General features: G+C 44.7%; 1 protein-coding gene across 1 annotated transcript; it reads right to left on the bottom strand.

Moving 5' to 3' along the window:
• Nucleotides 1-13,007: 13,007 nt before the first annotated feature.
• LOC139168553 (mucin-2-like) lies at nt 13,008-26,600 on the bottom strand. Its single transcript, XM_070754174.1, has 6 exons — nt 26,487-26,600; nt 24,285-25,181; nt 22,096-22,986; nt 19,050-20,042; nt 16,448-16,533; nt 13,008-13,466 (listed from the first exon to the last, which is right to left on the bottom strand). The coding sequence occupies exons 1-6, from the start codon at nt 26,548-26,550 to the stop codon at nt 13,404-13,406; spliced, it is 2,994 nt and encodes a 997-aa protein (XP_070610275.1). The 5' UTR covers nt 26,551-26,600; the 3' UTR covers nt 13,008-13,403.
• Between the last annotated feature and the right edge of the window lie 29 nt (nt 26,601-26,629).

The raw sequence follows: 26,629 nt of genomic DNA, 5'->3' as shown, positions 1-26,629 counted from the left end.
AGAATTTTGTTGGCCAAGTGTGACTGGATTATTTGAATTTAAGTAGTATTTTACGAGTCCTCGGAGAGGGGCAGCATACAAATCTAATGAATGAATGAATGAACGAATGAATGAATAAATAAATAAATAAATATTTATGTGCTTTATTATTTAATAAGTAGCATGCCGTAGCACGAGATAGAGAAAATAATTTCTCTTCCATGTATATAAGTTAGATCCAGACTTATTCATACTTATCTCAGGTCCACTAAGATAGAATAGAAAAGAATAGAATAGAATTTTTTATTGGCCAAGTATGATTGGACACACAAGGAATTTGTCTTTGGTGCAGATGCTCCCCGTTGTCATCGGATACAAATAAGCAATCAGGAAACAATATTAAAATAAGTCGTAAGGACATAAGCAACAAGTTAGAGTCCTACAGTCATAAGTAGGAGGAGATGGGTGATAGGAGTGATGAGTAGACTAATAGTAATAGTAATGCATCCTTAGTGAATAGTTTGACAGCGTTGAGGGAATTATTTGTTTAGCAGAGTGATGGCGTTTGGGAAAAAACTGTTCTTTGTCTAGTTGTCTTGGTGTGCAGTGCTCTGTAGCATCATTTTGAAGGTAGGAGTTGAAACAATTTATGTCCAGGATGGAATAGAATAGGATAGAATTCTTTATTGGCCTAGTGTGATTGGACACACAAGGAATTTGTCATTGGTGTCTTTGGTCTTATTATTATTATTACTCATATTATTACTCAAGGAGTAATTCAAGGGCTACCTGTACAATTCTGGACAAATGGCTGCCCAATCTGTTCTTGAACATCTCTAGTGATGGAGCACTCATCTTTACAACTCAAATGAGAATTTACTCGTGAAATCTTTGGTGTTTGATTTTTGAGTTAGTTATGTTGGAAGGGACCTTGGAGGTCTTCTAGTCCAACCCCCTGCTTAGGCAGGAAACCCTATGCTACTTCAGACAAATGGTTATCCTTGGACTTTATGTTGTATCCTGGAATGGCTACCTTGTAACGCTGTAAATAGTTTGTTCCTCTTTTCCAGCGCTGTCTGAGCCCAAGCAGGAAGTCGCTCCTGATTGGCTCAGACGCGGCCGGCTCTCGCTTTGGCGGGAACCGCAAAAGTATAAAAGAAGCGGTTTCTCCCTGCAGAGCCAGTCGGTACTCGCTGAACTGTCACTTTACCTTGCTGAGCTGTCACTTGTTCTCTGAGCTGAATAAAAGTACCGATTGCTCAAAACCCTGTCTCTGGGTCTACTTCACTGGCGACGAACGAACGGAAGAACTTCGCGTGCAACATGGACAAAATCCAGATCGGCCAGGCTCCAGAACTCTTCGATTCCGAGAAAATGACATGGGACGAGTACATGGCCACCTTCGAGATATTCCTCGAGGCGGCGGGAATGCAGGACGCCGGAGCCGATCGCAGACGGGCTATTTTTCTCAACTACTGCGGCGCAGAGATCCATAGACTTGCCCAAACTCTCACCGAGCCAGAACAAGCAAGAGCCACAGCGTGGGACGTCCTTCAACAGAAACTAGCGAGCCATTTTAAACCAACCAGACCAGCCATGGTTTACCGGCATCAATTTCACATGATGGCTCAGAGAGAAACCGAGTCAATCAGCCAATTCACAACGCGGCTTCGAACGGTACTTGCTCAATGCAAGTTTCAAGACCCGGAAGCTCGCCTTACCGACGCCTTGGTTTTCGGCATGAAGAGCAACTCGGTGAGAAACAAACTCCTCACCGAAGAAGAGCCGACGCTACAAACCGTAATTAAATTAGCACAAACCGCGGAAGCAGCCGACGCAGCGGCAAGAGAATTAAAGGAGCACGGAAGGCGAGAAATCATTGCCAAAATCAACGCCGAGTCTCCCAGCGCCGAGGGAACAGACGACCTCAGCCAGCCGACTAGAAACGGGGACAACTGCCTCCTCCTGCAAGACCAGCCGAGACATCCTAGAGCTACTCACCCAGCCCCCTGCGCGGGCTGCCGGGGAAATCACCAGCGCCATCGATGCCCCTTCCGAGACGCTACTTGCCACCGTTGCAACCGGAGAGGCCACATCGCCATCGCATGCAGAGCAACGGCACCAGAAGAAACGTTTGCCACACAACAATACCAGCGACCTCAAAACCAACCCCCCCAATCGCGAGAAAGGAGACCTTCCGCAGCTCGGGTCAAAGGAACTACTCAAGCGCTAACCGCGACTACAATAGAGGTAACTCTAAATTTTCCGTGAATAACACGGCAACCAAAAAGGGGGCTAAAATTGTTATCTCATTGTTACTAAATAACCAGCCTTGCTCAATGGAGCTGGATACGGGCTCGAGATATACCATCATGCCCTGGGAAAAATTTAAACTATACATGCCTAATGTGTCTAAGGCTGACTTAACTCAAACCTCATTGGTGATCAGAGACTTCCAAGGGGGGGTAATCTCGGTCCTGGGAACAGCAAATGTACCTATTGCCTTTAAGAATGTGAAATGTACCCTTCCCATGCTTATTGTGACGGGGGCCAAACACTCCCTGCTGGGTCTAGCGTGGATGGAACCGTTGGGGATCGAAATTTCGGGTGTGTGTAATGTAAACTGTGATAATATGCCTAACTTTGTGAAAGAGTTCCCTGAAGTGTTCAGCCCCACCTTGGGATTGTATAAGGGACCCCCTATATCTTTCTCTATCGACCCAAAGGTCCCACCGGTCAGACTGAAACCTCGCAGGGTTCCCCTTCCGCTTCTCCCCAAGCTGGACATGCAGCTGGACAAACTCATTAGTCAAGGTATTTTGGTCCCTGTGGAACAGGGGCCATGGGAAACTCCCATAGTGACACCATTGAAGCCAGATGGCTCTTTAAGAGTTTGCGCTGATTACAAATCAACCTTGAATAAGGCACTCCAACACCACCCCTACCCCATCCCGGTCGTGCAACAACTCTTACACTCCCTGGGGGAGGGAAAAAGGTTCGCAAAGATCGACCTGGCCCAGGCTTACCAGCAGCTTCCGGTCGATGAACAAACAGCAAACGCCCAAACGATTGTAACACACAGGGGGGCTTTCAAATGCACGAGGTTACAGTTTGGGGTAAGCATAGCCCCAGGAATATTCCAGAGCATCATGGAACGCCTATTGTCAGGGGTAAATGGGGCAATTCCATATTTTGATGACATCTTAATTGCAGGGGAAAACCAGGGGCAAGTGAACAAAAGAATAAGGGAAGTACTTAAGAGGCTACAGGACAAAGGGTTACGAATCAAGCCTGATAAATGTGTCTGGGGAACTGACAGTGTTGAATTCCTTGGGTATAAAATTGATAAGGAAGGTATCCACCCCACAACAGAGAAGCTGAGAGCAATTAGAGAAGCCCCAGAGCCACAAGATAAGAATGAGTTGCAGGCATTTTTGGGCCTCCTTAATTTTTATTCCGTTTTTTTAAAGCAGAAGGCAACAGTAGCAGAGCCTCTCCATCGTTTACTCCAGGAAGAAGCCCGCTGGACATGGGGGAAAACTGAACGTGAAGCTTTTTCTCAAATAAAAAATTTAATAACTTCTAAAAGTGTAGTAGTCCAATATAGTGCTTCACTACCCATTAGGCTCACGTGCGACGCTTCGCCGTACGGCATAGGAGGAGTCTTAGCTCACGTTCTACCGAATAAGACAGAGGCCCCAATAGCATTCTTTTCAAGAACCATGACCAGCACAGAGAGGAATTATAGCCAGTTAGACAAGGAGGCTCTAGCATTAGTGGCAGGGGTAAAGAAGTTTCACAATTACATTTTTGGGAGAAGCTTTGAGCTAGTCACTGACCACAAACCCCTACTAGGCCTGCTAGCCCCCAACAAGCCCACTCCACCTTTTATGTCTCCAAGACTAATCAGATGGGCCCTTTTCCTCTCAGGGTATCAGTATGAGCTCACCCACAAGGGGGGGAAGGAAATCAATCATGCAGACGGCCTCAGCAGATGCCCCATAGCAGACTTGGTAGAAGACCCTGTTCCTGCCACAGATGTGCTAATGATAGAACTCGAGGAAAACCCACTAACCACAGCAAAAGAGGTAGCTGCACACACGCAGCAAGACCAAATCCTTAAACAAGTGGTGAACTGTGTTCTAAAGGGATGGCAAAATGATATTGTTAAACCTGAATTGTGTAATTTTAAGAACAAAAGGCTTGAATTATCATATGTAAAAGGTTGTTTGCTGTGGGGGGATAGAGTGATCATCCCCAAACGCCTAAGGGAAAAGGTACTCAAAATGTTACACGTGGGCCATCCTGGGATTGTCAGGATGAAGAGCCTAGCAAGGGGGCATTTATGGTGGCCAGGGCTTGATGCTGATATTGAAAGTTGGGTTTCAAAGTGTGACCCGTGCCAAGAGTCTAGGCCCAGTCCCCCCAAAACAACTCCGGCTGAGTGGGAACAGCCTGCTGGCCCTTGGTCTAGGATCCACATTGATTTTGCTGGCCCAGTGGGGTCTCAGTACTTCCTAATAGTGGTTGATGCTTTCTCCAAATGGTTGGAAATAATAGCAATGAACAACATAACCACAAGTGCCACTATCAAGGTATTGAGCAGACTGTTTGCATCCCATGGTTGCCCTGATCTATTAGTGTCTGACAATGGACCACAACTAACAGCCAGGCAATTCGAATTATTCCTAGATGGCCTAGGGGTCAGACATGCCCTCATCTCGCCTTACTCGCCCTGGGCTAACGGGTTGGCAGAACGTTACGTAAGGGTGGCAAAGGAGGCATTGCACAGGTCAGGCCCTGGAGATGTGCAACAGAACTTGGACCAATTCTTATTAACCCAGCACATTACCCCTAACTCGCACACACATGTAAGCCCTGCAGAGTTATTGATGGGGAGAAAGTTGAGGTCACCATTAGACAGGTTAAACCCAAGGTTCTGTGTGAATAATAACCAAATGTGCATGAAACCAGAAAGAGAAATGTATTTGGGTCAAAATGTATATGTAAAATGCTTTGATGGAAATGTAAACTGGATGAAGGGAATTATTGTTAAGCAAAACGCACCCAAGACTTATATTGTTAAACTGGAGGATGGTCGTTTGTGGAAACGACACATAGACCACATTCGGAAACGAACTGAAAACCAATTGCAACAACCCGCTGACTCGGACTCTCCCCCTTCAACAGACTTTTGTACATTGCCCGAACTAAGAAACACGCAAAGAGACTTATCGGGCCAGGGGGAACCATCCAGCGACGCCGAGCCATCCTCGTCCTCCGAGGCCTTCGTTGGGCCCGCCAGGCCAAGTCCGCCGCACCGGGAGAGCAGCGGCGAGCCATCCTCCACAGTCAGTGGCGAAGGAGAAAATGGACTGCGCAGGTCAGCGCGAGAGCCTCGAAGGCCTCACCGATTGGACGACTTCGTCACGTGGCTTTCTTGATGGATGAGTCCAACTATGAGGGGAGGGGTGTTGTATCCTGGAATGGCTACCTTGTAACGCTGTAAATAGTTTGTTCCTCTTTTCCAGCGCTGTCTGAGCCCAAGCAGGAAGTCGCTCCTGATTGGCTCAGACGCGGCCGGCTCTCGCTTTGGCGGGAACCGCAAAAGTATAAAAGAAGCGGTTTCTCCCTGCAGAGCCAGTCGGTACTCGCTGAACTGTCACTTTACCTTGCTGAGCTGTCACTTGTTCTCTGAGCTGAATAAAAGTACCGATTGCTCAAAACCCTGTCTCTGGGTCTACTTCACTTTAAGTCCAAAAATTCTGTGAGTTAAAATCCTCCAGGCTTAAAGTTGCCAAGGTTGGAGACATTGGAGTAGAGCACTTTGACAAATGCATTGCTGAAATTAAGATACATATTATATTTACTGCATTCCCTAGTGATGGCAAACCTTTTTTGGTTTAAAAATAGTTTGACAATGCCCTCAACACTGTCAAACTGTTCACTAAGTCTGCACTACTATTACTACTAGTTTTTCTCATCATTCCGTTGCAGCATATGATCTTGTGGGCAATATTTAGATCATGTTTAAGGTGTCGTAGTTCTAAACTTTCTAGGCCCAGGAGTGTAAATCCACTTTCGTAGGGAATTCTGTTTCGAGTGGAGGAGTGAAAGGCTCTTCTGGTGAAGTATCTCTGGACATTTTCGAGGGTGTTAATGTCTAAGATGCGATATGGGTTCCAAACAGATGAGCTGTATTCGAGGATGGGTCTAGCGAAAGTTTTGTAAGCTCTGGTAAGTAGTGTGAGATTTCCAGAGCAGAAGCTACGTTACACATAGTGTGTGTAGTTTTCGAAGAAGTCACCTGGTCTGCTTAGGTGAGCCACCCCCTCAAACATCCTTGGAAGGCGCAGAACAATTTGAGTGAGGGCCGACGGTCCCTCAGGGACATAAAAATGTAAATCCTGATCCAGTCCATTAAATCTGCTGATGAGGTCACAGACCATGAATCCCTGGGGGCTCTCTGGATCACCTACCACTCATTCTTGGGCCGATGAGTCAAAGAAGGGCACAGTGTCACCAGCCAATCAAAAAGGAGCCGTTCCTGCCGATATCGGAAGGATCAGACATGTTCTTTCAAAAAAAAACCATGAAAGGCGATTAAAAGGGTCTTCTCACCCCCTGTGTGAATTCCAGAGTTATTCCTCATAAGTTACGAGTTTGTTTATGGGGAGCATGGAATTTTCCAGAATTGGTTTTTGTGGTGGAGTGTGGGAACATGTTTGAAAGGCGGTGTGAGGAGCGGATTGTGGTAGGGGAAATGTCCAGTATCCAGTTCCTATAGGTACATTTATTTTTTGTGGGTATAATTTTTTTAAAATTTTCTACACCATAAAATAAAACAATATATGCCGTAGTTATAAACACAACAACAATGCTTAAAATCGATCATATATAAACTTTTCTTATTAGAAACTTAGAAACATAGAAGTCTGATGGCAGAAAAAGACCTCATGGTCCATCTAGTCTGCCCTTATACTGTTTTCTGTATTTTATCTTAGGATGGTTATATGTTTATCCCAGGCATGTTTAAATTCAGTTACTGTGGGTTTACCGACCACGTCTGCTGGAAGTTTGTTCCAAGGATCTACTACTCTTTCAGTAAAATAATATTTTCTCATGTTGCTTTTAATCTTTCCCGCAACTAACTTCAGATTGTGTCCCCTTGTTCTTGTGTTCACTTCCCTATTAAAAACACTTCCCTCCTGGACCTTATTTAACCCTTTATGCTTAAGACCTCCCACCATTCTTGTAGCCCGTCTTTGGACCCGTTCAATTTGATCCATATCTTTTTCTATGTGAGGTTTCCAGAACTGGACACAGTATTCCAAATGTGGTCTCACCAGCACTCTATATAGCAGGATATTACTCATTCAATGGAGGCTCTTATCTCTCCTCATCTAAATTTTTTTATTAATTTTATACAACATTGTCAATTCTTAAAAGTCTAAATGAAAATTATTCCTCTCCATCTTAGTTTATAGTTTATTAGATTTGTATGCCACCCCTCTCCGAAGTCTATCTTACTATAAAAAGTTACACTACATCAACGCAAACAATAATAAAATCTCTTTTATCTAAATTCTGATATTGTATCATATAGCTAATTTAAAATTCCATATATCTACAGTATATACATCTTTAATAAAAGAAACTATTCATAATATATCACCTACTTCATAAAATAATGTTTATATGTTTAAAATCTAAACAATAAGTAAATTTTGTGTTATATTGTTATATAGTGCTACCACCATTTCTCATCTTTGCCATCTAGCTTCCAAAGTTTAAATCAAATTCTCATGTTTCAATTCTTCCAAAATTAACCAATTACTAATACATACAGGGTGTGTTCCAAAAGTAATGCAATTATTTTTTTAAAAAGGATTTATTGAACAGATTTGCACAAACACTTAAAATTCTTCAAAGTACTATCCTTGGGCCTCTACACATTTTTTTTCCAGCAACCCTGCTATGACTGGTACGCACCCTGGAAGGCGTCTTCGGGGACCTCTCACAAGGTCTTCATCACAGCTGATTGGATTTCTTCAATGGACGAAAAACGCGCCTTGCCACAACGCGCAATGAGTCCGCGGGTTCCTGGCCAAACACCAGGTGCCAACGCTGCCCCACCCCCCCATAGTACTGACGTCGCCCCAGCAGACTTCTTTTTGTTCCCAGACCTGAAAGGAACCCGTTTTTCGTCCATAGAAGAGATCCAATCAGCCTTGCGAGAGGTCCCCCAAGATGCCTTTTAGGGCACGTATCGGTCATGGCAGAGTCACTGGAAAAAATGTGTAGAGGCCCAAGGACAGTCCTGTCTTTGGAAATCTTTGCTTCTCCTTAGCAAGTTTTTGATAGAAAGGAGCTTCAATTGGGAATCATATGCCTAGATTTCTTAGCGATTTTTTTGGTTTGATTAATTTCTATTAATTTGCTGCCTATCTCGTGACAAGGAAATCGTCGTCAACATCTGGACAAAGAACCAGAAAACTCAACCTTCTCCAAGGTGACCTCTTCTACCAAAAGGTTGACCTTCACCAATTTATTTTCCTAATTTGGCCAAATCGTTTGAAGACTTAATAGATGACCAGCGTGTTACATAACCTGGTTAAGGAGGGGAATTTTTCCTTCCAGTCCTCCAAACACTTTCCAAATTAATGATCTGAATCTTCTGCGTCGCGTCACAGCATTGGCCAAACCGATGATCCGTTCAGTTGGACACTAATCGCCCGAGGGGCTGAAATATGTTTATTTGAGGAGGGGGAAAAATGAACGTTGCAAAAGAGGACGCAAGTTCTTTAAAAGCCCCCTGGGCCGGATGTCAAAGAACCGAGCCGTCATGCGTGATTTTTATTCCCCCTTCAATTTTTTTATGCTCGTGGTTATTTCAAAATTTGGTTGTGGATTCTTGGGTACCAATTCTGTAGGATTCCAGGCCCACCGTTAATTCTATAATTCCCCTTGTTTTGTGTGTGTGTCCTCCAAATCAGAATTAAGTCTGCTTACTTAACAATCTGTGGAAATTCCAGCCCTTTCCAGGAATTATAGAATAACAGAGTTGGAAGGGACCTTGGAGGTCTTCTAGTCCAACCCCCTGCTTAGGCAGGAAACCCTACACCACTTCAGAAAGATGATTAGATGACATCTTCTTAAAAATCTCCAGTGTTGGAGCATTCACAATTTCTGGAGGCAAGCTGTTCTACTGGTTAATTGTTCTGACTATCAGGAAATTTCTCCTTAGTTCTAAGTTGCTTCTCTCCTTGTTTAGTTTCCACCCATTGCTTCTTGTTCTACCCTCAGATGCTTCAGAGAATAGTCTTTGTGGCAACCCCTGGAAGACTGCTCTCATGTCTCCCCTAATTCTTCTTTTCATTCAACTAGCCATGGCCAGTACCTGCAACCGTTCTTCATATGTTTTAGCCTCCAGTCCCCTGATCCTCTTTGTTGCTCTTCTCTACACTCTTTCTAGAGTCCCAACATCCTTTTTGCATTGTGGTGACCAAAATTCAATGCAGTATTCCAAGTGTGGCCTTACCAAGCCCTTGTAAAGTGGCATTAACATTTCACATGATCTTGATTCTCTCCCTCTGTTAATGCAATCTAGAACTGTGTTGGCTTTTTTGGCAGCTGCTGCACCCAGCTGGCTCCTATTTAAATGGGACTCCAAAATCCCTCTCACAGTTACTACTGTTGAGCAAGGTACCACATATACTATACCTGTGCATTTTGTTTTTCTTGCCTAAATGTAGATCATGACTTTTTTCACCCTTAAATTTCCTTTTGTTAGATAGCGCCCATTGTTCAAGTCTGCCAAGATCCTTCTCTATCTTGAGCCTATACAGTGTTCCCTTGATTTTCGCGGGGGATGCGTTCCGAGACCGCCCGCGAAAGTCGAATTTCCGCGAAGTAGATATGCGGAAGTAAATACATCATTTTTGGCTGTGAACAGTATCCCAAGCCATCCCTTAACACTTTAAACCCCTAAATTACCATTTCCCATTCCCTTAACAACCATTTACTCACCATTATTACTGGTACTCACCATTGAATAAGACACTTAGTGATCCTGATATTTATAAACATAATTATTTATTAACAATAATTATTTTTTTGTTATTTATTTGCAAAAATTATTAGTTTGGTGATGACATATGATGTCATCAGGCAGGAAAAACCGTGGTATAGAAAAAAACTTGTGAAGTATTTTTTAATTAATATTTTTTGAAAAACCGTAGTATAGGCTATTCGCGAAGTACGAACCCGCGAAAATGGAGGGAACACTATATTCTAGAGCAGCGGTCTCCAAACTACGGCCCGCGGGCCGGATGCAGCCCGCTGAGGCTATTTACCCGGCCCGCAGCAGCGTGCAAGATTTTACCATATAATATACTAAGTTCCCGAATCTCCCCTCCACTCTGCTGCTGAGCGTCTGGCGGCAACAAGGAAGAGGAAAGCCAGGGGGCGGGCAGGAAAGCACCCTATGGCAGAGCAGCAAGTTCCTCTCCCTAAAGGCGAGAAAGATATTGGCCAATTGCTTTCCTCCCCGCCCCCTGGCTTTCCGCCTCCTCTCCAGACACTCAGCTGCAGACGGTCTTGGTCCCTCCTGCTTTTTTTTTTTTTTTTTTTGCATCGGTGAAGTTTGCGCGCGTTTGGGCACTTTTGGTGTTGGGGGGGTCTGCTGCGGAGAGGGAGAGAGAGAGAGAGAAAGAGGGAGACATAGAAAGGGACTGAGAGAGAAAAATAAAGCAAGAAAGAGAGGGAGAGAGAGAGCGGGAGAGTGCTGCTTTTTTGCTTCTTCGCTGCCCCGCAGGGAGCCTGGAAGCCCTGCAAGAGTGTCTGGAGGGGGCAGTAAACAATTTATCAGGACCCCCCGCGCACTAACTTGTTAACGGCCACACCGTCCCGGCCAGGCAACGGGGAGGCCCTCCCGATGCTTGCCCGCCGCCCAGGCCCCGCGCTTGGAGCCGGGGGCGAAGGGCCTAGCCCGGCTTACTTGGCCCCGGCGCGGCCGAAGCACGGGGCGGAGTAGGCGGCGGCTGCTTCAGGCCCGTCCCCGAGCTGAGCTTCCTTTGGCTTCCTTCGAGGCAAAGCTGCAAAGCTCACCTGCCGCCTCGAAGGAAGCCAAAGGAAGCTCAGCTCAACGAGGACCGGCTCTTGGTCCCTTGAACCTGCCTCCGCCTACGTTCGGGCGAAGGGATCTCCGCAGTGGGCGTTGGTGGCGGTGGCAGCTTCAAGGGACCAACAGCCGGCCCTCCTTCAGCTGAGCTTCCTTTGGCTTCCTTCCTTTGTCTTCCTTCCTTTCTCCCCGAGGAGATCCCTTCGCCCGGAGGCGGAGTCAGAGGCTGCAACAATTCAGCGCCGAGAAAGACCGGCTCTTGGTCCCTTGAGCCCGCCGTCGCCGCCTCCGTTCGGGCAAAGGGATCTCTGCAGTGGGCAGCGGCAGCTTCAAGGGACCAACAGCCGGTCCTCGTTGAGTTGAGCTTCCTTCGGCTTCCTTCGAGGCGGCAGGTGAGCTTTGCAGCTTTGCCTCGAAGGAAGCTCAGCTCGGGGGCGGGCCTGAAGCAGCCGCCGCCGCCGCCGCCTACTCCGCCCCGCGCTTCGGCTGCACCGGGAGCTCTGGTGGGCGCAGGGCAGCAGGGCAAGCCACGAAGGTGGCGCAGCGTGGGTCAAGCGGGAGGGCACAGCAGTAGTCGTAAGGCGGCGGTGGAGCGGTTGGCTGCAAGGCACCGGCGGCGGCTGCTTGATGTGTTGCAGGACGCCGTACATTGCTGGCGCTGCGCTGGGCATGGGGCTGGCACCTCCGTCCTGGGCCAGCCAGCAGGCCAGCGCCAGCAATGTACTGCGACCCGACGTCGGTGCCACCATCTTGGGAGCTTCTGCTTGCAGCCGACTGCACCGCGGCGTGTTGCAGGGCAGAAAAAGAAAGAAGAGAGGAAGGAAGAGAGAAGAAAAGGAGAGAGAGAAAGAAAGCAAGAGAGAGAAGGAGAGAAAACAAGTGAGGGGGGAGGGAATGTGAGAGAGAAAAATGAGAAAATGATGGAGGGAAAGAACGAGGGAGAGGGAAAAAAACAAATGAGAAAGAAGGGGGAAAGGGGAGAGGGAAGAGAGAAGTGGGAAGGAGGGAGGGAGGGAAAGAAGGAGAAATGGCAGGAAAAGGAAGGAAGGAAAGGAGGAAGGAAGGAAGGAAGAAGAAATGGAGGGAACAAAGAAGGAAGGAAGAATGAAATGAATGGAGGGGGCGGAGGAAGGAAGGACTTTTTTTGGGCGGGGGTGTACATTTTTTTAAATTTTTCTCAACATACATTCAACCAATACAATGTACCATCTAATTTTCCCTGAATAAAATGCGGTATTTTGTCAGTAACTAATATCAATCATCAAAAAAGTTGCAAAAGTTTTTTTTCTAATGTTGTCATCCAGGTACATACTTTTCTTTTAATTAAATTCCCTCCTTAATGTTCCTTCAAAAAGTACAACACCAATTATATTTCCAACTTATTAATCATTATGCCAAAGTGCTTCCTTCTTTATATATTTTTCTATAAATATTTTATACATTTTTCTATAAACCAAGAAAACCTTGTTTAGCCAATCAGATGTTAACAAAAGAAAATTAAAAACAAAACATAAACATGTATGAATTTCAGACTTCTTCCCCCCCTCTAAATAGTACATTCCCATTTTGTTTTTTAATGTTAAAACAAGGTATGCGCAGTGTGCATAGGGATTTGTTCATAGTTTTTTTTATAGTCCGGCCCTCCAACAGTCTGAGGGACAGTGAACTGGCCCCCTGTGTAAAAAGTTTGGGGACCCCTGTTCTAGAGAGTTGGCTATTCCTGCCAGTTTGGTGTCATCTGCAAATTTGATTTTTTTTTTTTTTTGCAATCAAAGCTAGAGTTGCTAGTCATTTACTTAAACTAAACGCAAGGGTGTAACTACAACTACAATGGCATTGTATTTCCAACCCTTTTGAAGCAGGAAATACACGCAGGTTGCATTCGCACTAAACTGAGCTGATTACAACATTTGGCTATTTATTTATTTATTTATTCAACATATTAAGCTGTAAATCTTACCAGACCGGCTGGATTTTCTGTCCAAGTTGCTAGGCCAATAAAAGGAATTAAGAACAAGGGAACCTAACCTCGCTTAGCAAGTTGCTCAGAAACAGTCCGGGGGTTGTGTGAACACAGCCAACATCTTGATTTTGTACATTTCGCACCTTAGGGGAGAATCTGACACATGGGTTTCGACAAAATGGGAACGGAGCCTTCGCGGAGTCTTGGAATCGGCCGGCACGAAAAATACGATTGGAAAAACAAAATTGAAATTCGTGATTATGTACGTTCTTAACTGTGCATTGATCCAGAAAAGGAAAAATTGTAGCTTTCCGATCGCTTTCTTTCCCAACTGCTTTGCTAGCCAATCCAGTTCAGGCTGAAGCTGCCAGTAGGAAATTTCGCCTGCAGTTCATCGTTCAGCTAGAAGGGAGAAAAGAAAGACAGACCAGTGTGATATTTTTATGTGAGATTGAACTGAATCCACGTGGGTAAAAAGTTGGACAGATTAGTGAAACAATTCCACGGATCAAAACTTACAATCCTGGATCTTGAAACCTTAGAACTACGACGCCTCAAACACGATCTAAGTATTGCCCACAAGATTATATGCTGCAATGCCCTGCCTGTTAATGATTACTTCAGCTTCAACCGCAACAACACAAGAGCTGACAAGAGATTCAAGCTTAATATTAACCGCGCCAAACTTGACTGTAAAAAATATGACTTTAGCAATCGAGTTGTCGAAGCGTGGAACTCATTACCGGACTCTGTAGTATCATCCCCTAACCCCCAACATTTTACCCTTAGACTAACCACGGTTGACCTCATCAGGTTCCTAAGAGTTCAGTAAGGGGCGTTCATAAGCGTACTAGGGTGCCTTCCATCCCCTGTTCTATAGTCTCTCCTATATCTCTTATATCTTCTCTTCTATCTGTTCTATCCATCATCTATCTATTATATCTCTTTTATCTCTTATATTTTCTGCTATTCTCTCTAGTTATATTTTACTCCTATATTTCTCTTCTATACTCTCATTGTGTATTAATGTGTATTGGACAAAACAAAATGAATGAATGAATGAATAAATAAATAAATAAATAAATAAATAAATAAATAAATAAATAAATAAATATTTCCAGATAAGTCCAATTGTCCCTCTGGAGGAAGAAGGGCGTGGTTAAACCAATTAGCCACCCCTAGTTTTTGGAGAAGGGTGGCATACAAATCTAATAAATAAAGATATAATAATAATAATAATAATAATAATAATAATAATAATAATAATAATTTATTAGATTTGTATGCCGCACCTCTCCGAAGACTCGAAGCGGCTCACAACAATAATAAACAATGTAGACAAATCCAATACTTATCCTTATCATTAAAATAAACCCCTTGCATTGCAGGAAACACTTTTTTCTTGAGGGGAGGCTGCCTGTCAAGCTGCTGCAGAAGCTGGTGATAAATTGATCGCTTGCCCCACCCTAGAAGGCCTGATGTTTATGTGAACTTGGGAGGGGTGATTTTCAGGAAGGAGCAGATGCAGCCACAAAGAATTCTTTCGAGAGGTTCAAGGCCATCCTGTGCCCATCCACCTGGGCGGAAGCGGAAGGAGGACTGGCCACGCTGGCACAATTTTAGTGGGCAATGTGACAAGTTTGTGGGTTGGGGGACAAGGGATGTGAACTTTCAACTGGGTGGGAAACTAAGATTCAGGTTTCCCAGTGAAGGTGCCAGGATGACTCCGGAAATAAATTGGAACTTTGAGGAGCACTTTGACTCGAATTCTGATTTTGTTCAGATGCTACCTGGAACCTTGACAACTTTTCTGTGATGCTCAAATGCCTAAACTGTATGAAGAATAGAAACCTAGAAACCTAGAAGACTGACGGCAGAAAAAGACCTCATGGTCCATCTCGTCTGCCCTTATACTATTTCCTGTATTTTATCTTAGGGTGGATCTATGTTTATCCCAGGCAGGTTTAAATTCAGTTACTGTGGATTGACCAACCACGTCTGCTGGAAGTTTGTTCCAAGGATCTACTACTCTTTCAGTAAAATAATATTTTCTCATGTTGCTTCTGATCTTTCCCCCAACTAACTTCAGATTGTGTCCCCTTGTTCTTGTGTTCACTTTCCTATTAAAAACACTTCCCTCCTGGACCTTATTTAACCCTTTGACATATTTAAATGTTTCGATCATGTCCTCCCTTTCCCTTCTGTCCTCCAGACTGTACAGATTGAGTTCATGAAGTCTTTCCTGATACGTTTTATACATAAGACCATTCTTGTAGCCCGTCTTTGGACCCGTTCAATTTTGTCAATGACAAAATGATGACAGAATGATTGTAGGAATTGGGCCTGGCTAGTCTAATGAAGAGAAAAATGGCACGAGAGCAGACTTCCAATACGTGAAGGGCTGCCACACAGAGGAGGGGGTCGAGCTGACCTCCAAGTGGCCTCAACCACCCTCTCAAAGGATGCAAATGACCAGCTTTGTCTGCCAGGAGTATCAATCTTTCCATTCCTCTCCATCCAGTCAGAACTGAAGAAGCTTCTAGGATGAGAGGGAAAATGTCTTCAAAAGAAAAAAAACATCCAGTTGCCTCTTTGTTCTGTCGGGCTCTCTGGTAGAATCCTCCCAAAAATTCACAGGTACAAATTTCAGACACACACACGTTTGAAAATTCAAAACAATGTTCTTTATAATGAAAATTCACTTAAACCAAGCCCTCTTTTTGTATAGCAAAGAGCCCTCGTGTCTCCAAACAAACTGGTAATTTGTACAAGTCCCTTATCAGTCCCGTGATACTTAGCTTGCAGCTGGGAGGCAATTCACAGTCCTTCTTCTTTCACAAAGTGAAACACCCTTTGCTCTGGTTTAGTTTCAAAGCAGGGAAAAATCAGCACACAAAAGGTCAAAGTCAGCAAAGCAGTCACGAAACACAACAATCAGATAATCCTCCACAATGGCCAAACCCACAGGCTGCTATTTATAGCAGCCTCACTAATGACCACAGCCCCACCCAACCACAGGTGGCCTCATTTTCTTTGATAATAATCTCTCAGTTGTTGCTGCCTATGAATCAATCTCCGCATGCGTGGCTGTATCATTAACTCTTGCTCCAAATCCAAGGAGGAGCTAGATAATTGATCTCCTTCTGAGCTGTCTGCCCCACTCTCCTCCTCCCTGTCACTCATGTCTTCTTGGTCAGAGGAGCCTTCATCAGCAGATTCCACCAGGGGCAAAACAGGCCTGCAGCATGTGGATGTCTCCCCCACATCCACAGTCCTTGGGGCAGGAGCTGGGACAGAGCTAACCACAACACTCTTGAAAAAAGCACCTTTGGGACAACCGGGGCCAAGAATTTCCACAGACTTTTTTTCCAAATGTGCCTTACCCACTTCTGCACCGCGTGAGAGACGGAAGGATCCGTGATGTTTAGCTGGGTGTTGAATCTCACCGACAGGATGAAACGAGTCCTGGCTACCGGGAGGAAACACAGGGAGAAAAAAAAATAAAATTCAAGTAGTTCTTTTTTTTTCTTCCAAAAAAAGAGTTTTTTTAATTATTTTTATTTTGCTCCACAAATTCCCCAAAAGCGTACGCCTTAAAATATATCAATAAAATCATAGCTCAGATAATCAAAATCAATAAGATCAGAAGCAACATGAGAAAATATTATTTGACTGAAGGAGGAGTAGATGCTTGGAACAAACTTCCAGCAGACCTGGTTGGAAAATCCACAGGAACTGAATTTAAACATGCCTGGGATAAACATAGATTCACCCTAAGATAAAATACGTATAAGGGCAGACTAGGTGGACCATGAGGACTTTTCCTGCCGTCAATCTTCTATGTTTCTAAATACATATACATTTTCAATATTTCATAAATATTGGCATACAAATCCAATAAATAATAATAATAATAATAGTAAACCATTGTCTTATTTTACTCCTCTCCCCCCTCTCCTTCCCTCCATTCATCATCTATTAACTTCCTATATTTTCTACTTCCTTCCAGTCTTCTACTTCCCCCTTTACTTCCTCTTCCTCCCTCTAATACTTTTCCCTGAGTATCTCTCATCCTCACTCAATATATATTTGGCAGATTGATATTATGTTCCTTATTTTTATACTAACCGTGCCACTTCTCAAATGATGGTTTTTATTTCATTACCATATTTATAATTTCTATAACCTTGGCATATGTTACACCATTCTAATGTCACCTAAACCCCTAGTTTTGTCTCCTAGGTCAGCCAACAACTCATTCAATTTTTATTCTTAAAATATTGGTATAACTTACATTTACTAGCTAGTTATTATGCCTCTTAATTTTAGGCCTTATTGCTTCCTCTCTTCCTAGTTACCTTATCTTGTCTTATCTTAGAAACATAGAAACATAGAAGACTGACGGCAGAAAAAGACCTCATGGTCCATCTAGTCTGCCCTTATACTATTTCCTGTATTTTATCTTACAATGGATATATGTTTATCCCAGGCATTTTTAAATTCAGTTACTGTGGATTGACCAACCACATCTGCTGGAAGTTTGTTCCAAGGATCTACTACTCTTTCAGTGAAATAATATTTTCTTATGTTGCTTTTGATCTTTCCCCCAACTAACTTCAGATTGTTTCCCCTTGTTCTTGAGTTCACTTTCCTATTAAAAACACTTCCCTCCTGGACCTTATTTAACCCTTTAACCCTATTTAAATGTTTTGATCGTGTCCCCCTTTTCCTTCTGTCCTCCAGACTATACAGATGGAGTCCATGAAGTCTTTCCTGATACGTTTTATGCTTAAGACCTTCCACCATTCTTGTAGCCCGTCTTTGGACCCGTTCAATTTTGTCAATATCTTTTTGTAGGTGAGGTCTCCAGAACTGAACACAGTACAGTAATACCTCATGATACGAACTTAATTGGTGCAAGGAGGAGGTTCGTAAGACGAAAGGTTCGTAAGACGAAACATTGTTTCCCATAGGAAACAATGTAAAGTCAATTAATCCGTGCAACCAAAAAAACCCCCGCAAAAAAACGGCTTTCGGCGACTGCTGGGAAGCCGCGCGGCTGTTTTAAAAGGTGACAGCCGGCCTGGGGGGCTTCCCAGCACCCCCCCGAACTCGGGGTTCGGGGGGTGCTGGGAAGCCCCCCAGGCCGGCTGCGACATTTTAAAACAGCCGCGCGGCTTCCCAGCTGTCTCCGAACGCCGGTTCGTAACTCGAAAAAAGTTCGTAAGAAGAGGCAAAAATTTTCTGAACCCCGGGTTCGTATCACGAGTTGTTCGTAAGACGAGGGGTTCGTATCTTGAGGTACCACTGTATTCCAAATGTGGTCTCACCAGCACTCTATACAGCGGGATCACAATCTCCCTCTTCCTGCTTGTTATACCTCTAGCTATGCAGCCAAGCATCCTACTTGCTTTCCCTACCGCCTGATTATAGCAATAAAGTATTGCTATAACTTACATTTACTAGCTAGTTATTATGCCTCTTAATTTTAGGCCTTATTGCTTCCTCTCTTTCTAGTTATCTTATCTTATCATCTTATCTTATCTTACCATTTTATTTTATTTCATTTATTTTATTTTATTTCTTTTTATTTCTTTTTGCATCTTTTTTATCTTTTTATCTTTCTTTTATCTTTTATCCACATCATGGTTATGGAAAAACAATTAAAAACTACTCCGACATTCTAACCACAATTGTCTCACTTAGCAGGAGACATTTTGGGCTCAATTGAGGCTGTAAATCAAAAACTACCTGCAGCCCCCTTAATTCTACACCTTGTTTCAAGCCCTTTGTGGAAGGAATCGGTGCATAAACATTTGCTGCACACACACCTGGCCTGATAACCCAACCTCAGGTTGAGGGCTTAATCTGGAGCTGAACTGAACCAGAAGCTGAAGGGGAAATTTTGGAAACGAGGGTTTTTAGGAACTTCGGACTTCTTTTGAATTCAGAAGAATTCAACCCTTCAGAGAGGAGGTTGCTTACCTGGAGTTTGAGGGGGACTCGTTGAAGGTGAAGGCGATCTGGGGGTGGAAGGAAGGACTTTGAAGGGGGTTGCAGGATGTTGACTTTTGGGATTTGTGGAGGGGGATGGAGTAGATAATCTCAGGCTGGTCATTTGTGAGTTAGAAGACAGAAGACCGGTGGACGTAGCTTTCAGGGTACTTTTGTCTTGAGTAACTGAAGAGGAGGTTGAGGAGGGAGATATTCTCGGCCACCAGCTGGTGATCATCTCAGCCTCAGAACTCGTGGTAACTTGGGAAGAAGAGCTAGTTGTATCTCCAACTCCAGAACTGGTACTCAGAAGTGTGGAGGTTGCTACTATAGGAGTAGGAAGAGGAGTGGACAAGGAGGAAGTTTTCATCGTCTCGGTTGTAAAAGGAGGAGAGCTAAGACGTTCCTTGCTTGTTGATTCTTCTTGGGTTGTGATGGTCGAGGGGCCTTTGGACGTCTTTTTGTCCTGGGGAGTTGGAGAAGGAGAGCTGGAGGTCATTTCCTGTGTGGTGGATCCGGTGACAACCATGGTTGACTCCATGGTTGAGTGAGTGATCCCAAAAGTAGTCGTAAAGATGGAGGTCATTTCAAGGGATGAAGAAGTTGGAGAGACGCCCTGGGTGCCAGAAGGAGTAGACCCTTCAGGTGAGGAAGAGGAAGGCACCATTTTAGCTACGTCAGGGAGAGTTGTTTCTCCAACAGAGCTCCATGGACTGGTCATTTTAGAGAGAGCCACAGAAAAGGTGAGGTACCCATTGGCTGGTACTGCTGACGTGGTAGCTTCAGAGAGAGCTGTTTCTCCAATGGTGCTCCATGGATGGGTCGTTTGAGAGAGGAGAGCCACGGAAGAGGGGAGGTACCCATTGGTCTGTGTTTCTAATAGGGTAGTTTCTGTGCCACTAGTCGTCTCGGCCACAGATGCAAAAGAATGTGGCTCTGGTGGTGTCGGAGAAGGAGTAATTATGGGCCCGGTTGTAGTTCCACCTAAAAAAGAAAAAATACAGAAGAAATTATGGAATGCAATTATTCGAGAAAGGACGACAAATGAAACGTGAACCACAAACATTCAAATAAGGTCTTCCTTAGCTTAAATATTTAAGTTTGAAGACCTCTGGACTAGCTCCATGGTGCTCTGGTCCAATTCCTGCAAATCCACAAATCTTTTCCCAAGGATTTTATTCTCAGAGAATAAATCCTTTATTCTCTCTTACACAGAATATAAATGGCAACAATACAAGCAGGGTTGCAAGATCATGCACAGTAAATACTTTACGATGCAAATTCACATTCTAAGCTCAAAAGCTGGAGAGGCAAAGCTATGAATCTCTCTTAAGGTGGAGGAGTTTTTCAGTACTAAAAATGCTTGGCTTGGTGTTCTTTTTAGTCTAAATTAGCACAGTCTGTCAGGGTTTATCAAAAGCTTACTTTTCCAGGAGGTATGAATCACACCATTTTTCAATCACGCAGGTTGTCCAAAAGCACTTTCTTTTCTGGTTTTTACCTGGAAGTGACGTATTCCATTTTTACACAATTCTAACAACTGCAGATTCAGAACTTTTTCCCAAGAATATCGTCTCTTCGTTTTGCGAATCTCCTGAACCTAGGATCCACCCATGGGCTGTCAGATATCCCCCCTTTATCTGAAGAGGAACTACTTTCCATGCCAACTTCTAAATCACTGTCTCCTATGCTCTCATCACCACTACTTTCTGATAACCTTAAAGCAGGATAAGCTAAAACCTCTGTTTCCTTATTCTCAGTCTGATACTTCTTGAGGCTGGCAAGGAATACTCACAACACATGGGTACATCAGCACACAGTTTACACACAGTAACTATCAACAATACTCCCCCGAACAGGAACTCCATTAACTCCCCCTTATGGCCAACAGGCACCCCTCTTTTAAAGATACATCCCTTAAACAAACATAAACTACAATTATATGTATTGTAGTACCCAACATAGTATCATACATGGTACTGACAAGACCAACTTGGGGATGTGCCAGTGGCCTGTGCAACTGCCACCCATGTCAGACAATGTGGAGGATGGTGAGGAATCGGTGCCAGAGGCTGAGGTTCAGCCAGGGCCTTCGGAATCTCCAGCAACTCTCGGCAGCCATGAGGAAGAAGAGGTGTCTCCTCTTCTTGATGCACGAGCGCGCAGAGCTGCTAAGAGACAGGAATGGTTACTCAAGAGGAGGTCTCCTAGGGAATAAGACTTAGGGCTAATTGGCCACTCTCCAGCCCACATAAGGACAGCAGAGGCAGCTAAACAGCTGCAGGAAACCATGTTTGAGAACCGTGCATCCGTTGTGAGTGCCTTGCATCTCAGAAACTCTCTACTCTGCTTTTCCTGCTTTTATCGAGAAATACTTCTGGGCCTTTTGCCAAGCCTTTGAGACTTTGTGAGATGACAAGACATGATTGCATTGCTCTGATTTAAGACTCTGCTGAACTTATGCTAAGCTGCTAACAGCGATTCATTAGCAGTTGAGTTTTTGCAAGAAAAGATTGCTTTTAGATTTTTGTGTGTGTGTGTCTGCACTACTAAGCTAGTAATGTAAGTAGTGTAGGGTTTCCTGCCTAAGCAGAGGGTTGGACTAGAAGACCTCCAAGGTCCCTTCCAACTCTGTTGTTGTTGTTGTTATCATTATTATTATTAAAATTATTAGTAGTGATTTATGGATTAAATTAAGTTCATTCAAACATTGTGTTTGCTACATTCGTAACTGGGGCGGAACACACTCCTCCTCCTCCTCCCCTCCTCCTCCTGATTTAGCTGCTGGAGTGGCCAATGGGTAACAGACCACAACATTCCTCCCTTCAACTTTGCCGAATATGCTCTACAGACGTGAGGGATAATCACGCAAGAGACACGCATGAATCTTTGGAGTGATGGTCAAGCATAGTTCCTAAGAATTTCCAAAGATCTCCCTCTGAAGCCGATTGAGTTTCATTCTGAGATTTGCAACCAGCTATTCAGGGCAAGGCTTTCCCAGACTTGTGGTCAACCATTCAGATTGGAGGATACTTACCTGGAGTTTTAGGGAGACTCGTTGAAGCTGAAGGAGATCCAGTTGTGGAAGGAAGGACTTTGAAGGGGGTTGAAGGATATTGACTTGTGGGATTTGTGGAGGGAGATGGTGCAGATAATCCCAGGCTTGTCGATTGTGAGTTAGAAGACAGAAGACCGGTGGAAGTAGCTTTCGGGGTACTGCTGTCTTGAGTAACTGAAGAGGAAGTTGAGGAGGGAGATATTCTCGGCCACCAGCTGGTGATCTCAGCCACAGAACTCGTGGTAACTTGGGAAGAAGAGCTCGTTGTATCTCCAACTCCAGAACTGGAACTCAGAAGAGTGGAGGTTGCTACTATAGGAGTAGGAAGGTCAGTGGACAAGGGGGAAGTTTTCATTGTCTCGGTTGTAAAAGGAGGAGAACTAAGACGTTCCTCAATTGTCGATACTTCTTGGGTCGTGATGGTGATGGTGGTCGACGGGCCTTCAGACGTCCTCTTGTCCTGGGGAGTTGGAGAATGAGGGCTGGAGGTCATTTCCTGTGTGGTGGAGCTGGTGACAACCATGATTGACTCCATGGTTGGGCGAGTGGTCCCAAAAGTAGTTGAAGAGATGGAGGTCATTTCTAGGGAAGAAGAAGTTGGAGAGATACCCTGGGTGCTAGGAGGAGTTGACACTTCAAGTGAGGAAGAGGAAGGCACTGTTGTATCTACTCCAGGTAGACTTGTTTCTCCAATGGTGGTCTGTGGAGTGGTCGTATTTGAGGGGAAAGCCATGGAAGAGGTGAGGTACCCATTGGTCTGTGCTGCTGACGTGGTAGCTTCTGTGCCAGTAGTAATGTCAGACACAGATGCAAAAGGATGTGTCTCTGGTGTTGGAGCAGTAGTAGTTATGGGCATGGTTGTGGTTCCACCTGAAAAAAATAAGAGATGGGTCACTTTTTGTGTTGACCAACACTCTTGTTGACCATCCTTTGTGTTGACCAATCATTAATCAGTGGAATAACCTGCCTTCAGATGTTTTGGGTTCTCTATCCTTGGAAGCTTTTAAGATGAGATTATTTTATTCTATTTTACACATTCATGCGTTCAATAATTGTATTTTATCTCATAATTATTGTCTTTTACCCTTTTCTTATTTTAAATGGTTTTTATTGGATTTTTAGTGGTAATGCGTGTTTGAACCTTGTATTTCGAAAAGAGCCTGTAGGCTAATCCATAAAGCTAATCTAATGCCTAATCTGATTCATTCTCTGCCTTTTCTGCAAAGTCCTTGAATATAAAATGAACAAATAGTTTTCTTTGGATACCATCCGTGGCACAATATGGGCACCCTTGTTGGAGGCAAAGTTGTGATCTTGGTTGTGACTTCTCCTGAAAAGAAAGGGGTCAAGTTTCTTTTGTGCTGCCAACCCTTGCGTTGACCAACCCTTGACCAACCCAGTCTTAACCAAGAAAGACCAGGGGGGACACCAGTAATGGGTTTCTCCCCCTACGGATTTATGCACTATTTATTGAATACTTAATAGTGTTTTTATTCTCCTTCCTTCTCAAGCCCCTTAGTATGATCCTCCATTACTTTTAAAATAGGAAATAATTAAATAGTATGTTTTTACCCATAAACGCATTAATCATTTTAATCATTATCTGGAACAGAACCTTTATAGCAATGAAAGAAAATTGAACTACTTGCCTAATCTGTTATTATACTGAACCTTGTGGGTTCAGGACAAGACCTTCAAATGCCCCTATGCTCCTCAACAAATAATGCTGTCCATCATTGGTCCTTTTTGTGGCTATCCAAATAATGTGACTTAATCAACAGAAAAAGAGTCCAAGCACCTATTTGAAAACTTACCTTGGTCGGTAAGCCACTCCCACCCAGTCACATGAACTTTAAGACGCCCCCCCTGGTCACATGATTGTCAAGCCACTCCTACTCGGTCACATGACCATCAAACCACACCCACACAGTAAGCCACGAGCACATTGTGGTAGTAAAATATTTTGCAGCCCTTTACTGGTTGTCTGCCAAGCCTATTCATCTCCGCCCCCTCCTTTTGTCCCCAGAGCTAGAATGGGGCTTTGCTAGCAGTGGTGGCTCTTTTGTCCCGAGGACCAGCCCATAGATTTCCACTACTCTCCTCTTCTCTGCCTTCTGCGCATCCATGCATCATGCACCAGGACATAGCTGCTCCTCCTGGATATTTACCTGGGGTTTTAGGGAGACTTGATGAAGCTGAAAGAGACGTGAGGATGGAAGGAAGGACTTTGAAGAAGGTTGCAGGATATTGAATTGTGGGATTTGTGGAGGTGGACGGAGCAGATAATCCCAGGCTGGTCGCTCCTGAATTAGAAGAGAGAAGACCGGTGGACGTAGCCTTCAGGATACTTTTGTCTTGAGTAACTGAAGAGGAAGTTGAGGAGGGAGATATTCTCAGCCACCAGCTGGTGATCATTTCAGCCTCAGAACTCGTGGTAACTTGGGAAGAAGAGCTCATTGTATCTCCAACTCCAGAACTGGTAGTCAGAAGTGTGGAGGTTGCTACTATAGGAGTAGGAAAAGGAATTGACAAGGAGGAAGTTTTCATTGTCTCGGTTGTAAAAGGAGGAGAACTAAGACGTTCCTCGCTTGTCGATTCTTCTTGGGTCGGGATGGTGATGGTGGTCGAGGGGCCTTCGGATGTCCTCTTGTCCAGGGGAGTTGGAGAAGGAGGGCTGGAGGTCATTTCCTGTGTGGTGGAGCTGATGTCAACCATGGTTGACTCCATGGTTGGGTGAGTGGTCCCAAAAGCAGTTGTAAAGATGGAGGTCATTTCAAGGGATGAAGAAGTTGGAGAGATACCCTGGGTGCCAGGAGGAGTAGACTCTTCAGGTGAGGAAGAGGAAGGCATTGTTGTAGCTACTCCAGGGAGACATGTTTCTCCAATGGTGCTCTGTGGACTGGTCGTATTAGAGGGGAAAGCCACGGAAGAGGAGAGGTACCCATTGGTCTGTGCTACTGATGTGGTAGTTTCCGTACCACTAGTGATATCAGACACTGATGCCAAAGGATGTGGCTCTGGTGGTGTCGGAGTAGTAGTAGTTTGGAACCTGGTGATGATTTCTCCTGGAAAAAAAAGAGATGGGTCATTTTCTGTGTTGACCAACACTCTTGTTGGCCAACTCTTGTGTTGACCAACCATTAATCAGTGGAACGACCTGCGTTCAGAAGTTGTGGGTGCTCCATCTCTGGAAGCTTTTAAGAAGAGTTTGCACAGCTATGTGTTCAGAATGGTAGAAATAGTATAGCTTTCATAGGAGGGCAGGGGGTTGGACTAAATGACCTCCCAGGTCCCTTCCACCTCTATTACAAGTCTTGGGTGAAATTATAGACATTACAATCTCTCGTTTAGAAACCTAAATAAGATTTTAGTATAACCACAATGTTCAATTTACCAAAGTCTCCATGCATTCATGTTTCCAAATCTATTTTTTCCCTTGCTCATTTTTACACTCTTCCGTTCTTTTGATCCATCATAAAAATAAAATCCGATCTCAAAGACAGACTGGTCTTTACATTCTTCTCTCTCTCTTCTCTCCCTCCTATCTCTTCCTTTCCCTCCCTCCCTCTCTCTCCTTCCCTCTCCTTTACCTCCCTCCCCTCTCTCCCTCCCACCCTCTCCCTAACTCTTCCTTTCTCTCTCTCCCATCCTCCCTCCTATCTCTTCCTTTCACTCTTTTCCTTCCTCTCCCTCTCTCTCTCCCTCCCTTTCCCTCTCCCTCCCTCTTCTTTTCCCTCTCTCCCTCCCTCCTTCCCTCCTATCTCTTCCTCCCTCTCCCTCTCCTCCCTCCCTCCCCTTCCCTCTCCTTTACCTCCCTCCCTTCTCTCCCTCCCTCCCTCTCCCTAACTCTTCCTTTCTCTCTCTCCCATCCTCCCTCCTATCTCTTCCTTTCACTCTTTTCCTCCCTCTCTCCCTTTCTCCCTCCCTCCCTCATTCTATCTCTTCCTTTCCCCCTCCCTCCCTCTCCCTCTCCCTCCCTCTTCTTTTCCCTCCCTCCTTCCCTCCTATCTCTTCCTCCCTCTCCCTCTCCTCCCTCCCTCCCTCTCTCCCCTTCCCTCTCCTTTACCTCCCTCCCTTCTCTCCCTCCCTCCCTCTCCCTAACTCTTCCTTTCTCTCTCCCATCCTCCCTCCTATCTCTTCCTTTCACTCTTTTCCTCCCTCTCTCCCTTTCTCCCTCCCTCATTCTATCTCTTCCTTTCCCCCTCCCTCCCTCCCTCTCCCTCTCCCTCCCTCTTCCTTTCCCCCTCTCCCTCCTTCCCTCCTATCTCTTCCTCCCTCCCTCTCTCTCCCTCCCTCCTTCTATCTCTTCCTTTTCCCCCTCCCTCCCTCCCTCCCTCCCTCTTTTTCCAGGTATTTCAAAGGCACTTTACCAGGAATCTTGGCCGTTTCCAGTAAGAGTAAAACTGTCACGGCTGGAAAATAACCCAGAGCCATTTTAAGGCTGTTTTGCCATCCAGCAGGATCTCCAACAGCCCAAGGCCAGCCTGACAATAAAATAGCAAACGCAAGATCT

Source organism: Erythrolamprus reginae, chromosome 5 (assembly GCF_031021105.1).
Source record: "Erythrolamprus reginae isolate rEryReg1 chromosome 5, rEryReg1.hap1, whole genome shotgun sequence".
Classification (NCBI taxonomy): Eukaryota; Metazoa; Chordata; class Lepidosauria; order Squamata; family Dipsadidae; genus Erythrolamprus; species Erythrolamprus reginae.
This window is presented reverse-complemented; position numbering and strand designations above follow the sequence as displayed.